This window comes from Schistocerca serialis, chromosome 4, assembly GCF_023864345.2.
Source record: "Schistocerca serialis cubense isolate TAMUIC-IGC-003099 chromosome 4, iqSchSeri2.2, whole genome shotgun sequence".
NCBI classification, from domain to species: domain Eukaryota; kingdom Metazoa; phylum Arthropoda; class Insecta; order Orthoptera; family Acrididae; genus Schistocerca; species Schistocerca serialis.
In genome coordinates, this window is record NC_064641.1 from 544,124,027 (window position 1) to 544,142,855 (window position 18,829).

Genomic DNA, 18,829 nt, shown 5'->3' on the forward strand with positions numbered 1-18,829 from the left:
TATCTGGGAGTATGCGTACGGAACGATTTGAAGTGGAATGATCATATAAAATTAATTGTTGGTAAGGCGGGTACCAGGTTGAGATTCATTGGGAGAGTGCTTAGAAAATGTAGTCCATCAACAAAGGAGGTGGCTTACAAAACACTCGTTCGACCTATACTTGAGTATTGCTCATCAGTGTGGGATCCGTACCAGGTCGGGTTGACGGAGGAGATAGAGAAGATCCAAAGAAGAGCGGCGCGTTTCGTCACCGGGTTATTTGGTAACCGTGATAGCGTTACGGAGATGTTTAATAAACTCAAGTGGCAGACTCTGCAAGAGAGGCGCTCTGCATCGCGGTGTAGCTTGCTCGCCAGGTTTCGAGAGGGTGCGTTTCTGGATGAGGTATCGAATATATTACTTCCCCCTACTTATACCTCCCGAGGAGATCACGAATGTAAAATTAGAGAGATTAGAGCGCGCACGGAGGCTTTCAGACAGTCGTTCTTCCCGCGAACCATACGCGACTGGAACAGGAAAGGGAGGTAATGACAGTGGCACGTAAAGTGCCCTCCGCCACACACCGTTGGGTGGCTTGCGGAGTATCAATGTAGATGTAGATGTAGAACACGTACCAGCAGTCGAAGCTGTAATACTTTATTGCACATTTGTTTAAAACACCCTTGTTTAAAAAATGAGTATGACTTTTTAATAAGCATTCTGCAAGCATGCAGCTAGAATGCAATTTTTTTCTATTCATGTATTTTCTGTAATATGGTATGTACTAATCATTACAGAAATGGTTATATGACTTGTATGGTTGAAATCCCATATAAGTAAGAAACTTTGTTACATAATTAATCACAAAGCAACAAATCAGGAGGAAAAATATATTTCATGACTTTAGAATCACTCATTAAATTGATTTTCATTGTACATAAAAGTATTCAGAATAGTATAGTTTGTTATGTGATATAAAATCTCCATATTATGCTCAGTATTTAAAACATATGTTTTAATTTATAGCTTAACACAGCTTATGCCTCAAGGATTATTATTTACTTTGTTACTAAGTACTCAATATTTTACAAGAAGATAGAACAAAAAGTTGTAGACAGACAAACTTAGTCGGGTAAAAAAACTTATGTTTTCTGTAAACTAAGAGCTGTCAGTTTAAAGACTCTTCATTGTTTATTCATTCACATTCACATTTATCCATATTCCACATGTCCTTTGGCTTAACACAGTCTTCAGGCTTCCTGCCATTAATGCAGTTACACTGACAGTCACTTGCACTGTATTCCTGAAACCGTGGAGTGATATAAAGCATTAATACTGCCCATTCATATCAACATAAAGAATAGATCAACATACTGCTAATTTAAAAGTTAATTAGTTGCATGTCCCACAGATTATGTTCATGACACCACACAATAATTTGAATGTCTCAATTAGTTTACAATAATAATAATAATAATAATAATAATACACATTTTCAGTTTATCTTTATCTTAGGCTGCATCTGAGACAGTTTTACAATTACAGTAAGTTTAATTATTGGTTAATCAAAACACAAACACAAAATTTCTATTTAAATCATTTTAATTTACTGAAATGTGAACTCATGATGAAGCAATTAATTATTAGACAATGAATTATCAAGTAGAATATTACTTTGATTTGCTGTGAACAATATTGGATCAAGAGAGATCATGAGACTGAACACTCATCTATTACAGTCACTGGCTACCAGCACCAAGACGATAGTTTTGCACCTATCTAAGCTTCCATCAGCCTAACTTCACTTTCAGTTCTCATCCTCCCTTCAAGGTGACAATATCAGAGTTCAGTCCTGCACACACATCATGACAGACACATAAAGTGGTCAAAAAATTCTTATCCGAGATCCTCATTGCAAAGTACTCAGGCTTTCCCTTGCCACACTTTCTCTACACATGAAACTTGGCTCAGTATGTAAAGCAGTTCATGGCACCAAAAGACATTTCCTTCCACTATCAAGAGCATGTGTCCTCGCAGGTACTAGCCGAGATTTAAGATCCCAAGCTTCATGTAAAAAGTGTCTTCCATTCCTCTGAACCTTGCCCAGGCCAATTCTCCCATGAGAGACACATCAGTGCAGCACATCATGTGGGAAAAAAATTGTGTTTCTGCTGAAGAATGCTCCGTGACCAGTTAGTGACTTTCTTCTGTGTCCCAAACTCTTGTGCAACACATGTAAAATGTTTATTTTGTGGATGCATCACCACTAAGGATGCTATTAATACTGTGCATCTTGGTGCCATTATTTTATTAAATGTTATCACATCAGCAAGTGACTTTCACTAAGAACTATTAAGTTTTGAGACTGTTTCTGTGGTCCCTGGAGTAATTTAGTTAGTTGAATGAACCTGTGCTTTGTCACACATCTCTTTTGAACATTATTTATTAAACCATCATCAATGTACCTATTCTCATGTCCTCAGCTGTAGCTGATTTTCTGTGATTATTTAATTAAGTCAGGTAGGGACACATTCCTACAATGGTGACATGACAATAAACTCGGATGACTCAGTTTTCAAATTTGGCGTATTGCTGGCTGCCTTGGTCCTAGCTGCCCCATTAGGCTTGTGTCCAGACCTGTTCTCACACTCATTCTTCATGAGCAACCTCTGTTTCGGTGCTACAAACTCTGTAGTACTGGGCTACTATTTTGTACTTCATGTGATGGAACTGTTTCATGCCATGGGCCATAATTTGTGCTTTGCACCACAAGCTATCTCACTTTTGTGCATTTCATGTGTTTGCCACTGTGCCACCTAATGACCATGGCCTCTGCCACTGGCCTGACCAAAACCTTGCCACCCAGTTGCCACTCCAGCACCCTCTGATGTTGTTGTCAACTAACCGCACTACTTACAGAAGTGCAACACTGCAACATCGACTTGTCCATGAAAGTTGGGGCAGCCCAGCTCCCAGCACTGATCCAGACAGATGCCCACACTGGCCTCTGCATCTGCTGCCAATGCCATCCCACCTAGTCTCACCACTCCGACAACCAAGACCCTTCCGGCCACCCCACTTTGTCTGGCTGTGGCATGGTTTACCCACCACCCTTCAATCCCTAGGACCCTCATCTGTGGTTTTCTATGGTAGAGGCCATCTTCATTGGCTCCAGCTTCACCTTGATGGCACCCATTTCACAACAGTTCAAGCCGACATATGCAATGGAGGTCCCTGATGTCATTTTGTTACCTGCAACTGCCCACCACTACAAGACACTTGGGCGCCACCTCATAAGGCAACTCAAGTCCTCCAAAATGCATCCCAATCTGGTCCTTTCCCTGAAGCAGTGAGACGGCCGGCAAAGCTCCCCATTCCTGTGCCATTTACAAAGCCTGACCGAGTCCCACAAGATCTCCTATGGCTTCCTGTATAACATCTGGCTGGCTTGCCATCTGGCCCCAAATAAAAAGTGTGGCATCACATGCTGATCTCTCCCTCACTGCCACTGCCAGCCTCAGTCACAGGGCACACGAGACAGTGGCCTCCATGCCCGTTACCACCACCACCACCACGTACTGACTACACTCCCATCCAGCACTGCCAGCCAACAATTACACTGACAGCTGGCTCACCACGAGTTCACATTTTTAGCTTATCATGCCACTCCTCTCCCTGCTGGCCCACACCACAACACCCAGCAGCCCAGGATATATGATTTCCTTGTTCACCTTAGTGCGGGCTTGGCAACACTGTAGGGTAGGGTTCTGTTTCTCACCTGGACTTTTACTACCCATGAGTGCACAGCCCTAACCACTGATGCAATTATGGCTGCCACCACTGAAACTCCAGCTGTTCCAGCAATACCCCTTGTGATGTGGTCGGTTTCTGTTGATACTGAGGGAGCTTCAAACTGTACCGCTGCAACTGCAAAGAGCCCTGCTCTTGGGCCCGAAAGCCCAACAGCTGTTAACATTAGGCACACGCAGCTGCTGCGCAGTCTCTCAGTGCCTGTTTGTCAGTGATTTCACTCAGCTATGCCATTCCTGATCGACAACGGCTGAGACCTGTCTATCTTCTTGTGTCGGCTCATACAGGCCCCTGGCATTACATCAGTGATCCTTCTGATGGTGGTGAACAACTCTACAAATCTACTATCACCACCTATGGCGTGTACCATTGCATCTGCAACCTTGACCTGCAATGGGACCTCCCCAACCACATTATGAGAATGGATCTCATTGGGCAGTAATGCCTGCTCTCTGATGTTGGCTGGAAACTTACTGACAGCTGTACTAGGAGATCAACTAAGAGCACCATCCAATGTGCTATCTTCTTCAGTATGAAGCAGGCGACTGGCATACTCTGGCCCATATGTTGACTTCCTGGCATAGTTTCCTGGTTTCAAACTTCTGTCCAGTGTACCTTAGTAGGTCTGTCATTCAGCTGCTCATTGTGTAGATATCACACCTGTACAGTCTGTCTTCTGCTGGCTACAATCTCAAGTTCATCAAGGTGAAGTTTCACAAGCTGACTGCCGCCACCATGCTCCACCCTTTGAAGAGCCCATGGGTGTCTGCCCTTCACTTTCTCAAGATGAATGTCTTCTGCCACTCCTCCAGCAATTACTGTGTGCTAAACTCTCTTACCATTCCTGGCTGGTACCCTGTGCCATTCCTACAATAATGTACAAGCTGGAGCTATAATCTTCAGTACAATCAACTACAGTAGAGCTTTCACCTAGATTCTTGTCACACCCAAGGACATCCCGAATATTGTCATCATCATGTCATTCCACTTGTATGAGAGTGGCTTTATTACCTTCAGCCTCCAAGGTTGTCCTGGTGTTTCACCTACTTGAATGAAATCTTCATTTTCTCAGTGACACTTGAAGAACACTGCAAACACCTTCACATGATCTTTGAATGCCTCCAGGATGCTGGCATCATTGTCAACACTGCAAAGCTTGTTTTCTGTGTCAAGAAAGAGATACTCCTGGGTCATACCATGTCCGCTGCCAACTCTCATTCCCAGCCCAACCTTCCTTGATTTCCCACACCTTGCGACAGTCAAGTACCTCCATCGTTTCTGCAGCTTGCTCAACTTCTGCCACTGCTAAATGAGGAATTCCACTGCTATGCAGGAGCCACTCACCACTGTCCTTTATAGCATCAAAACAAAGGGGAACAAACTGATACCATGGACACTACAAATGAAGACAGCTTCACTGCCACCAAGTGCAACTTGGTGGACACTACCCTGCCTGCTCATCCCACTCCATCCCCCTGGCCCACTTGTCATCAGACTGATGCAAGTGAGGCAGCCATCAGTGCTGTCCTGCAGAAGCATGTTAGTGGTACTTGGTATCCACTCAAATTTTTTCAGTTGCTAGCTCTCTGCCACTCAACAGCACTGGAACACAAATGGCAGAGAGCTCCTCACCATCTACAAGGCAATCAAATACTTTTGGCTGTTGGTAGAGTCCCATTCTTCACCAACCACAAACCTGTAATGTTTTCCCTCTCAAAAGATATTGACCAGTGCTCCCCACATAAATCCAAGCAATAGTCATTCATCTTAGAGTTTACTGCTGACATATGTCATGTTGCCGTAATTGACATCATCACCACCAACTATCTCAGCTGCAGCTGCACTGTCGCTTCATCTCTGGACTATGAGGCCCTCAGCACTGGCCAGGAGCACAAACTGGAACTCACTCACCTCTGCCTGGTTGCTGCTTTGGGCCTCCACTTCATTGTACTTTGGTCCATGGCTCCGACAGCAATACATGGTGTGAAGTATCCACTGGCTCACTGCACCTGTTCCTGCCCACTGCCTTCCACAAGGCTTCAATTGACTTTTATATAATCTGGTTCAAAGCAGCATGCATGCACACTTCCACCACTCTGCTCTGGTACATATTGGCCTTCATATCACTCACAAAGCTGACCTGGAGATTTCAGCTACTGACATTGTTTATGTGCCAGTCACTTATAGTGCCAGACCACTTCCTGAAGCTCACCAATCTGCCTCTCTCCTGCAACCCATCTGCCTCCCTCCAGTAAATGACAAACTCGTAGAACATTCACTCACAGTGACCTCACCTCATACCCCCATGACATGCTGTGCTTCAATGTTCACCATTTTGCCCACACTACTCCCCCCCCCCCCCCCCCCCCCAGCTCCTGAGGCAATACTCCAAGAAATTCACCCTACATCTTCAAGACACACCTATCTGTGTCTCAATCAAATCAATAGCCTGAGGCCTACATGCTGCCTGACCTCACACCACTCAGCCCAACCACCATCCTCAACATTCTACAGCCACCCACCAACGATAAAGCCAGCATCAGTGTCAACACCATTCGCAGTACCCCTGCTGCCGACCTGCAGTGATGCCATCCTACTGCACCACTGCCTTGGACATGGCAGCAATTCCATCAGATTATGCCGGTACTGCTCCCAACTCTGTCCCCAATCCACCAGCCACTAACAATGCAGGCATAAACATCATCGATGTCCAGGGCACTCCCACCCCTGTCCCTCTACCTCTCCTGAAGCCATTTCACCTATGCTATATGCTGACTACACCCCTGATGCCACACTGCCAACCTTGCTACATATGTCACTCTCTTAGTGGCATTATTTCATACTTTTGTAGTGCTCTAGCCCAGACCTGCCAGCCACTGTCCTAAATCTCAGAGTGCCCGATGTGTGCATTTTGCACTGTCAAATGTAGCCTCTAAGTTGTCAGCCACTCCACGTAGTGACCTGGCAGTGCCACACTGTTCCTGCATCTACCATCCCGCACTGCCAACATTACCCAGCACCTGCTCGCTGCATGTGCAGCTCCTGAAATAGGCTGCTCTTCATTCATTTTCCTTTCACCTCCTTGCTCTAGTAGACCTGGCTCAGCACCCCACAACCCACGCACCACCAGATGATATATCACTCATGCACTCACTAGCTCCTCCCTGTCATGCAGTGCCCCTGCACTACTGAATGCCAACTACCTGCCTAACTCATGCCTGTCGTCCTGAAGTCAGTTGGCAGCCCTGAGCCTCACCATTGGTAAAACACACCTTTCTGCTAGGACCAGCCTCCATCACTGCCACTTTGTTCCTTCTCCATGTACCATTCTTGTGGGAGTAGGAACTGTGTGATGGCCCTCCACCGCACATTGGTCTAAGCAACCCAGCCTCATTCCGTTTGTGCCTAACTCACTAGTGCCATCTGCTAATGCAGCACCTCTGCCTACCTCCACCCAAAGCTCTCAGTTCTGTTGTGTAACTGGACAACCGTCTACTATGGTGGTGGCTATGGGGACCAAGACTATAGCTCCACAACTAGCTAGACTTCTATTGGCCTAACCTCACTCTGAGTTCTCATCTTCCCATCAAGGTGACAACATCCAAGTTTGATCCCACACGCACAACATGATGGACATGCCATGTGGCTGTGCCCTTCATATCTGAGGTGCTCATTGCCAAATACTGAAAATCATCCATGCCATGCAGTCTCTACCCATGCAATGCAGGTTGGTATGTAATGCAGTGCATCACACTACAAGACATTCCCTCCAGCTGGCAAGTGCATGTGGCTATGCAGGTACTAACCAAGATTTAACATCCCACCCATCATGGGTGGTACACTCATATCAAAAAATTGTGTTCCATTTCCTTGAATCTTGCCATGACCATTTCTTCCATGAGAGACATTACCTTGTATCAGCAAAAATCATCTCTGTGCTAGTGAATATTCAGCAACCAGTTACTGACTTTGTTCTGTGTCCCACACTCAAGTGGAACATGAGTAGAGCATTTATTTTCCTGGCAAATTGTCACTAAGGATGCTATTATTACTCTACCTCATGGTGCTGCTCTTTTATTTCATTTTATTTTCTCAGCAAGTGACTTTTGCTAAGAAATATTAATTTCCGATACCATTTCAGTGCTCCCTACAGTAACTGAGTTAGCTGAATAAACCTGTTGTTTGTCTTAAACCTATTGTGAATATAACTCACTGTGCTAGTGCTCAACATACTAGTTCTCACATCCACGATCTAAGTTTTTTTTGTGATTATTTAAGTACATTCCTACATGCTCTTTTGCGAAACAATGTTGTATTACTTCCACCTGTTGTGCAATTAGTTGTCAATCTATTACATCCTACAGTTCTTCAATGTGGGACATGTTTTAGTGATTGTTTGCCCAGTGGAGTTGGCAGTTGTATTCATGAGCATATCTGTCACAAGGAAGGTATGTAAGGGATTTGTTTTGCTGGAAGAGAATACATTTTATATATGATGCTAGAGCAGACTGTGTAATGTTCTGATGCATCCTAGACTGTTCAGTTTTCCTTCAACAAACCCCAGAAGTGTAGAGTTATTATAGACTATCGTTCCCCAGCTTATGTTACTCACAATTAACCCATCACTGCCTATTACACCTTAGTCTGTCTTTTCGATACCACACTTACAAATAACCATTACAAATTCAAAGGCAGAATCTACTCATCATCATCATCATATTCTTCTTCTACTACTACTACAGTTTCCAGCCCCTGGTTGGGTTTGTTTGGAACATAAGCCTCTCCATCTTGTCCTGTCCTCCCACCACCAATCTCTCTCTCCATTCTTCTTTCAATTGTGGAAAACCGTGTGGAAACCCTTACACTGTAAGACCTGGAGGAGCACTCAAGACATCACTTCCACAAATTATCAAACTTCTTGACAATGTATTCCTGCCTTGGAGCACCACTGCCCATCATCACCAATTCCACCCACAGAGAACCCCCTTATCAACCCCTCGTAGCAGCCAGACCCTGCATGTTGACCTTGTCAGTTTGCCACATCCTCCAAAACTCCCTTCCAGCATTCCATGAAATAGAGAATTCAGACAAACCCGAAACATTGTTGTTAACATTTCCACCAATCTCACAGAAGATTCAACCCTATAGAAAAGCCTCACCTATAGGCCTGCACACATTTTTAACCACATTGGGCTTGTCAAAGGACTACTTTTCTTCTCTCAATCACTAAAGTTGAAACGCCCATTTCTGCAAATCCCTCCAACCAGTCAATCTAATATCAGCATTTAACCTTGCCTCTCCCAGTTAGTACCACCATCCAATTGTCACGCCGATCTCATTGTCACCTAACCACCCCCTATTCACCTTCCAGGAATTCTTTGCCTCCAGATAGGCCTCACTGTACTACCCCAGGTCTCTCTGTAAGAATACTAACTTCTTAGTAGAAGAAAGGACAGCCATTTACAGCCTCAAAACAGATCCTGATGTAATCATCCTCCCTGCAGAAAAAGGCTCCACCACTGTCATGATGAATCACAGTGATTACCATGGAGAACACTTCTGCCAACTGTCTGAGTCCTTTACCTATGTGGTCATCCATAGTAATCCCATTCCAGAAATCCACCATAATAACCAAATAACCTCTAATCCTGAGTGAAAGCCTTTGGCTCATTCCAGAATCTCTCCCCTGAGTCTATCTGCTTTCTCACCCACAACGATCCCCCCCCTGCCCCCCCCCCCCCCCCCCCCCCCCCCCGTCACACACACACACCAATCTTTTACATGCTTCCCATAGTCCACAGACCTAACAGTCCTGGATGCCTCAATGTAGTCAGTTACTGTGCTCTTGCTGAGAGGATTTCCACTCTTGTTAACCAGCACCTCCTACCAACTCCCCAAAGCTTAGCTTCTTTCATCAAAGATACTGCCAACTTCCTTCATTAACTCTCAATCATCCCCACACCATTACTACCTGGATCCCTACTGATCACTGTTGATGCCACCACCTTGTACACCAACACTGCTCATGCCCTATTTCTCCTGCTGTCCTTCTGACTCCAAACCCAGAGCCACAGTCCTCATACATCTTACCAACTATATTTGCATGCACAGCTACTACTCCTTTGGGGGGAGGTTTGTAAACAAATCTGCAGCACAACCATTGGCATCTGCTTGGCACCTTCCTATGCTAACCTATTTATGGATCATCTAGAGAGAACCTTCCTAGCCTCCTGAAATTCCAAACCCCTTGTCTGGTCCAGGTTCGTTGATGATATCTTCATGGTCTGAACTTGGGGTTGAAGGCACACTATCCTCATTCCTCCACATCCTTAGCACCTTCTCTCCCATCCACATCACGTGGTCCTCCTCAAACCTACGTGTCACTTTACTGGTTGTTGACCTCAAGCTTTCTGACAGCTCTATCTACATGTCTATCCATATTAAACCTACTAAGCACCAACAGTACCTAGATTTTTGATTTGACAGCTATCACCCCTTCCACAACAAAAACTCACTCTCATACAGCCTGGCCATCTGCACATGGGGTATCTGCAGTGATGAGATTTCCCTTGCCCAGTGGCTAAAGGTCTCACATCAAACACAAATTTCTCGTGCCATATCCTCATTTATACCTAATCCTCCCACCATCCCCAAGAATCAGCTAGGAAGGAGTACCCCCCCCCCCCCTCCTCAGCACCCAGTATGACTCTGTACTGGAGCAACTGAACCATATCATCCTCAAGGGTTTTGATTATCTATGACCATGCCGGGAAATGAGGGCATCCTACCCCAGATCCTTTCCACTCCTTCCAAAGTAATACTAGTAGACTTCTCTTGGCCAGGAATGCTTGTTTTGACTGTACTAATCTGCTTTTTATGTCTTCCTTGCTCTGTCCATCATGGTTTATTTTGCTGCCTAGGTAACTTCTTTACCTTCATCTGCTTCATGATTGCCAACCCTTCGGTTATGTTTCTCGCTGTTGTCGTTTCTTCTACTTCTCGTTACTTTCACCTTTTTTTCAGTTTACTCTCAATTCGTATTCTGTCTGTTCATTCCATTCAGCAAATTGTGTAATTCTCCTCCACTTTCACTGAGGATAGTAACGTCATCAGCGAACTATACCATTGATATCCTTTCCCCTTGAATTTTAATTCCACTTTTGAACCTTTCTTTTATTTGTGCCATTGCTTCTTTGATGTACAGATTAAACTGTAGTGACAAGATTACATCCATACCTTACACCCTTTTAAATCTGAAGATTTCATTCTAAGTCTTCCAATCTTATTGTTCCCTCTTGGCTGTTGTACACATTATACATCTTTCCCTACAGCCTGCCCCAATTTGTCTCAGAATTTTTAACATATTGCACCATTTTGCATTGTGGAATGCTTTTTCCAAGTCGATAAATCCTATGAAGAGGTCTTGATTTTTCTTTTGTCTTCCATTATCAACTGCAATGTCAGAATTGCCTCTCTGGTGCCTTTACCTTTCCTAAAACCAAACTGATTGTCATCTAACACATCCTCAATTTTCTTTCCCATTCTTCTGTATGTTATTCTTGTCAGCAACTTGGACTCATGAGCTGTTACGCTAGCTGTATGATGATTCTCACTTCTTGTTGACTCTTGCAATGTTTGGAATTGTGCGGATGATGTTTTTCCGGAAGTCAGATGGTATATTGCCAGAGTCATACACTCTACACACCAAGGTGAATGGTTGTTTTGTTGCCACTACCCCCAGTGATTTTAGACATTCTGATGGGGTGTTATCTGCCCAGTCTGCCTTATTCGATATTAAGTCTTCCAAAGCTCTTTTAATTCTGATTCCAGATCTGGATCCCCTATCTCTTCTATCTCAACTCCTGTTTTTTCTTCTATCACATCATCAGACAAGTTTTCTCCCTCATAGAGGCCTTCAATATACTCTTTCCACCTACCTGCTCTCTTCTCTTCATTTAACAGTGGAATTCCTGTTGCACTCTTAATGGTACAACCCTTGCTTTTAAATTCATCATAGCTTGTTTTGACTTTTCTATATGCTGGGTCAGTCCTTCTGACAACCATTTCTTTTTCAATTTCTTCACATTTTTCATGCAGCCATTTTGCCTTAGCTTCCCTGTACTTCCTATTTATTTCATTCCTAAGTGACATGTATTTTGAAATTCCTGAATTTCCCTGAACATTTTTGTACTTCCTTCTTTCATTGGTCAACTGAGTATTTCTCCTGTTACCCCTGGTTTCTTCACAGTTACCTTCTTTGTACCTATGTTTTTGTTTTCACCTTCTGTGATTGCCCTTTTTAGAGAAGCCCAGTCCTCTTCAACTGAGCTGTCTACTGAACTATTCCTTATCACAGTATTTGTGGCCTCAGAGAACTTCAAGAATATCACTTCATTCCTGAGTACTTATATATCCCATTTCTTTGTGCACTGATTCTTCCTAATTAGTCTCTTAAACTTCAGTCTACTCTTCATCACCATTAAATTATGATCTGAGTATACATCTGCTCCTGAATATGCATTACAATCCAGTATCTTATTTCAGAATCCCTGCCTGACCATGATGTAATGTAACCGAAGTCTTCCCATATCTTCTGGCCTTTTCCATGTGTGCCTCCTCTTCTTGTGATTCTTGAACAGAATATTTGCTCTTACTAGCTGAAATATGCTGCATAACTCAGTCTTTCTCCTCTTTCATTGCTATCAGCAAGCTGATATTTTCCCATATTCCTTTGTTCTACTGCTTCTCCTACAACCACATTCCAATCCTCCATAACTATTAGATTTCCATCTTCCTTTACATACTGAATGACGTATTGAATGTCTTCATACACATTCTCTATCTCATTATCTTCAGCTTGTGATGTCAGCATGTGTATCTGAACTATCATTGCCATGCTGTTGATTCTGATGAGAACAACCCTATCACTGAACTGTTCACCATAACTCACTCTATTTCCTACATTCCTGATTATAATGAATCCTATTCCCAATATCCCATTTTCTGCTCCTAATGATACTACTCTACACTCATCTGACCAGAAATCATTGTCTTCTTTCCATTTCACTTCACTGACCCCACTATATCAAGATCAAGCCTTATCATTTTCCTTTTCAGATTTCATAGCTTTTCTACCTTGTTCAAACTTGTGACATTCCATACCCTGACTTGTAGAATATTATCCTTCCATTTGTTACTCAATGTTTTTCTCATGGGTACCTCCCCATTGTCAGTCCCCTCCTGGAGATCTGAATGGAGATATAATCATGACACTTTTTCAATTACAGGCCACTTGTCTTGTGGATTCACATTGTGTGTCTTTAATGCAGTGGTTTCCATTGCCTTCAGCATCCTCATGTTTTTGATCACTGCTGATTCTCCCACCTTTAAGGGCACAGAGCAAGAGAATGCCCCAGACCTCTGTTCTCTCCTACACCAAGTGTCATATCGCTGTGGAGGATCCAGGTGAAGACCCTGTCACAGGCTTGCCCTATCCCACCAGAGGCAGAGCCACAGGTGAAAGTAGCCATATCATACAAGTTGCATCTGAAAAGTTTGCTGAATAGTCCCAGATGTTAGTTACAATGATGTGCCCATGCATAAGCACTGAGAAACATGTCAACAAGTGCTCTATCATGTAAATCACCAAAGTGATGCTGTGATGTATATTGCAGCAAAGCTAACAGTTTGTGTGAAGACTTGTGTAATTCAAAATGGAGTGCAAAATGCAGCAAAGTCTTAACTGAAGTTTTGCTTCAAATTAGGGAATACAGTGAGGGAGACTCATGGAATGTTAGTCTAAGTTATGGTGTTGAAGCACTGAGTAAAAAGTGTGCTTCAGTAGTTTAAACAGTTTAGAGAAGAAAAGGTGTCAAGGGTGAGCTGCGTTTGAGTCGACCATCAACAAGCACAATCCCAGACAACATCACTGAATGTGACAGATGCTTGCAGATGATCAGCAGCTTTCTGTGAAAATGATAATAAAAGGTGTTGAAGATAAGCCAAAACAGCGTAAGAATTATTATTCATAAACATTTGAATATGTGCCTGATTTGTACCACAAACATTGATAGATGAGGAAGAGCAAACTCAAATGGAAACATCTAGGACTGATCTGGGAAAACATCATTCCTCATCCTCCAATTGATGACAGTGCAAGATCTTGTGGCCAACTCTGGTGATACCAAATCAGTTGCATTTGTACAATGTGGGCCAGATGCTGACAGACTTATCCATCCCATTTCAAAGACCACAGTAGCTGACATCACTTCCATGCTCCAAGAGCTCAGTGCTTGGAGGCAACAGTGACCATGTGTGCATGAGTTGTATATGTATGTGTGTTTGTACATGTGATGAAGGATTTCACTCAATAACTGTTGAACTGTCTATTTTTAAATGTCCCTATCTTCTGCTCAACACCTCCTCTATGTGATGAATAGTATTCAATCGAATTCTTATTCTTATTCCATCCCAGAATTTGAAAAGAAAGAATGAGATGTACTGGCACTGAGTAAATGAAACATTCACATACAACTCCAGATTTCTGATGATAATGCCACTGAGTACAATATTATAACATTTTGGTAGTTGCCAACCTTCCCATGTTGACTTTTCCCTGTTCTACATGCCTGCTAACATGTCTGTTTAAACATTTATTCACTGCAGGAATGTATAATCAGTTTATCAGTCCTTCACTTCCCACAATTATTACACCAGTTTCACTCCCAAGAAGATTATCATGCCACCTCTGTAACTCTATTATAGCCAGTCCTTCTGCAAAGTCAAGTGACTGTATGTCTTCTCTTCAAAACTACCCTGGTCTGAAATGCATCAAGCAAAACTCTCCATCGAAGCTATAATTTCTTTTGGCCATTTCATTAGATTGAGTCCATTCTACCAGCTGTTTGCATACATCATACAAAATAAGATTTCTGATTTCCTGGTAATTTCATTATTTCCTACACTCCTCCTCAACCTACTTTCCAATATATGGCTTATATCCTTGTGTGTATGTTGTAAAAGTTGTTCTGCACATAAATAAAGGAAAAATAAATATTGTTCTATTCCAACAATATTAGGAAAAGGAAAAATTTCTACTCACTGTAAAGATGACATATTGAATTGAAAACATGCACAATGAAAACACTGTTACACATTATGGCTTTTGGCCAAAGACCTCTTCAGCAAAGAGAGCACACACACAAAACATACACACATCACACAAACAAGCACACCTCATGCACACAAAACCACTTACTACCAACAGCTCCACCCAGAATATACAAAGGGCATTCAAAAAGTTTTTCACAGTCTATAATTTTTGTATTTTTTGCAGGAGGAGAATGAAATTTTTTGTGAACATACTTGGAACATTTAGCTATAAGTTGTTATATAAAAGTATTTTCTTTTATTTACAGGTGAGCCATAATGGACTGTGAAATAGACGTCAGGTTGCGACAACGGTCGGTGATGGAGTTCCTCTTCAAGACCAGCGATGACTCTGCCACATCGATTAACAGGACGTTGCTCCCTATTTACGGGGAGGACACAGTGAATCACAGCAGTATCCAGTGGTGGTTGAAGAGTTTTAAAGAAGATGATTTCTCTGTACTGGACAATCCATGATGGGGTAGACCATTGACAGCATGACAGATGTGTGATGACACGACAGCTTGTTGAAATGACACATTTGTCATTGGGTAATATGGTATCACTGGTACAGTCACTAGGGTACAGAAAAATCTGTGCACATTGGGTGCCTACATTATTGAAAAGAGAAATGAAAACGATGAGGAATAATGTGTGCGAGGGTCTCAGAGAGACCTTTACTGAAGAGTGAAAATGGTGTTTTGATGGCATCATTACCCAGGATGCAATACGGTTGTTTTTGTCCAAACCTGAGAGCAAACCCCAATCCATGGAGTGGCATCTTCCAGGTTCCGCTCTGAAGAAGAAACCAAGACTTTCACAAACAGCAGGCCAAAAGGTGAGGGCCTCCTTCTTCTGGGATCAGTGTTGTGTCATTTTCATTGGCATTTTGGAACCTGGCTCCACAATTAATCGGGACCGTTACTGTTTGTCATTGGACAAGCTGCAATGTGCCATGAAGACCCACAGGCCACAGCTTCAGTGTCAGCTGAACAGGCTACACCATGACAATGCCAAACCCCATACAGTCCTTATGGCACAGCAGAAAATCAGGAAAATGGCTTGGACAATTGTTCCTCATCCTCCCTTCAGTCCAGACTTGACTCCAACTGATTTTTACCTCTTTGGTCATCCGAAGGCACACTTGCACGTTAAAACATTTACAGTGAATAAGACATTATTTCCTGTGTCAAACAATGGTGTAAAAGTCAATCCCTAGAATTTTACCGAACCGAAGTGCATTTACATCATGGAAAGAACTTTGGGCCAGATGTGTCACAGCTGATGGAGGCTACATTGACTAGGCTCAATGTATAGCTAAATGTTCCAAGTATGTTCACAAAAAATTCTCCTCCTGCAAAAAATAAAAAAAATTAGAGATGATTGTGCAAAACTTTTTGAACACCCTTTGTAACTATCGCATGAATAACAATCTGGAATGGGGCAAGGAAGGGGAAGGGGTAGCAGGGAAGAGGTGGGGACAAAAAGAGCACTGTCTGGCAGGGCATGCAGGGACTAGATGGCAGCCTGACAAGAACTGCAGGTGCAGCTGGAGTGGGGCAGAGAAGGGGGAGGGGTAGCAGGGAAGGGGTGGGGGCAGAAAAGAGCACTATTTGGCAGGGCATGCAGGGACTAGATGGCAGCCTGACAAAAATTATAGTTGCAGCACCGGGAGGTGGGGTGTTTGACAGAAACAGGGAGCAGAAAAGGAGAGAATCAGGGAAGGGGTAAGGACAGGTGAGTGCATTTACCGAGGGTGGCAAACAGTGAGGGTGTAAGGATGTGAAAAGGGAGGATGTGGTGGGACAGAGGGACAGAAACCATTCAGTGGAGGGAGTTGGGATAGTAGAACACTGTAGGTTGAGGCCAGGATAATTTCAGGAGTGGAGCATGTGTTGTACGGGTAATTCTGATTTGTGCAGTTCAGAAAAGCTGGTGGTGGATGGGAGGATACAGATGGCCCAGGTTGTGAAGCAGCCTTTGAAATAAAAAATGTTATGTTTAGCTGCATGTTGAGCCACAGATTGGTCTATTTTGCTCTTGGCCACAGTTTGGTGGTGGATGTTCCAACTTGATACCTGGTTTGTTGTTTTTGTTGTTGTCATCAGTCCTGAGACTGGTTTGATGCAGCTCTCCTTGCTACTGTATCCTGTGCAAGCTTCTTCGTCTCCCAGTACTTACTGCAACCTACATCCTTCTGAATCTGCTTAGTGTATTCATCTCTTGGTCTCCCTCTATGATTTTTACCCTCCACACTGCCCTCCAATGCTAAATTTGTGATCCCTTGATGCCTCAGAACATGTCCTGCCAACCAGTCCCTTCTTCTTGTCAAGTTGTGCCACAAACTCCTCTTCTCCCCAATTCTATTCAATACCTCCTCATTAGTTATTTGGTCTACCCATCTAATCTTCAGCATTCTTCTGTAGCACCACATTTCAAAAGCTTCTATTCTCTTCTTGTCCAAACTATTTATCGTCCATGTTTCACTTCCATACATGGCTACACTCCATACAAATACTTTCAGAAACGACATCCTGACACTTAAATCTATAGTCGAAGTTAACAAATCTCTCTTCTTCAGAAACGCTTACCTTGCCATTGCCAGTCTACATTTCATATCCTCTCTACTTCGACCATCATCAGTTATTTTACTCCCCAAATAGCAAAACTCCTTTACTACTTTATGTGTCTCATTTCCTAATCTAATTCCCTCAGCATCACCTGACTTAATTTGACTAGATTCCATTATCCTCGTTTTGCTTTTGTTGATGTTCATCTTATATCCTCCTTTTCAAGACACTGTCCATTCCGTTCAAATGCTCTTCCAAGTCCTTTGCTGTCTCTGATAGAAATACGTCATTGGCAAACCTCAAAGTTTTTATTTCTTCTCCATGGATTTTAATACCTACTCCAAATTTTTCTATTGTTTCCTTTACTGCTTGCTCAATATACAGATTGAATAACATCAGGGACAGGCTACAACCCTGTCTCACTCCCTTCCCAACCACTGCTTCCCTTTTCATGCCCCTCCACTCTTATAACTGCCATCCGGTTTCTATACAAATTGTAAATAGCCTTTTGCTCCCAGTATTTTACCCCTGCCACCTTTAGAATTTGAAAGAGAGTATTCCAGTCAACATTGTCAAAAGCTTTCTGTAAGTCTACAAATGCTAGAAATGTAGGTTTGCTTTCCTTAATCTATTTTCTAAGATAAGTTGTAGGATCAGTATTGCCTCATGTGTTCCAATATTTATACGGAATCCAAGCTGATCTTCACCGAGGTCGGCTTCTACCAGTTTTTCCATTCGTCTGTAAAGAATTCATGTTAGTGTTTTGCGGCTGTGACTTATTAAACTGATAGTTCAGTAATTTTCACATCTGTCAACACCTGCTTTCTTTGGTATTGGAATTATTACATTCTTCTTGAAGTCTGACGGTATTTCGGCTTGTCTCATACATCTTGCTCACTAGATGGTAGAGCTTTCTCAGGACTGGCTCTCCCAAGGCCGTCAGTAGTTCTAATGGAATGTTGTCTACTCCCGGGGCCTTGTTTCTACTCATGTCTTTCAGTGCTCTGTCAAACTCTTCACGCAGTATCGTATCTCCCATTTCATCTTCATCTACATCCTCTTCCATTTCCATAATATTGTCCTCAAGTACATTGCCCTTGTATAGACCGTCTATATACTGCTTCCACCTTTCTGCTTTCCCTTCTTTGCTAAGAACTGGGTTTCCATCAAAGCTCTTGATATTCATGCAAGTGGTTCTCCTTTCTCCAAAGGTCTCTTTAATTTTCCTGTAGGCAGTATCTATCTTACCCCTAGTGAGATAAGCCTCTACATCCTTACATTTGTCCTCTAGCCATACCTGCTTAGCCATTTTGTACTTCCTG

At 43.0% G+C, this 18,829-nt stretch overlaps 1 protein-coding gene across 2 annotated transcripts in view; it reads right to left on the minus strand.

The window, feature by feature from the left end:
* Nucleotides 1-855: 855 nt before the first annotated feature.
* Nucleotides 856-18,829, minus strand: part of LOC126475269 (vascular endothelial growth factor A-A-like) — a 69,016-nt gene continuing 51,042 nt past the window's right edge. For both annotated transcript variants that reach the window (XM_050102984.1, XM_050102985.1), the window contains exon 6: nucleotides 856-1,282. In XM_050102984.1, the coding sequence (XP_049958941.1) occupies nucleotides 1,175-1,282 (108 nt within the window). In that variant the 3' untranslated portion in view covers nucleotides 856-1,174. The remainder of the gene's footprint in view (nucleotides 1,283-18,829) is intronic.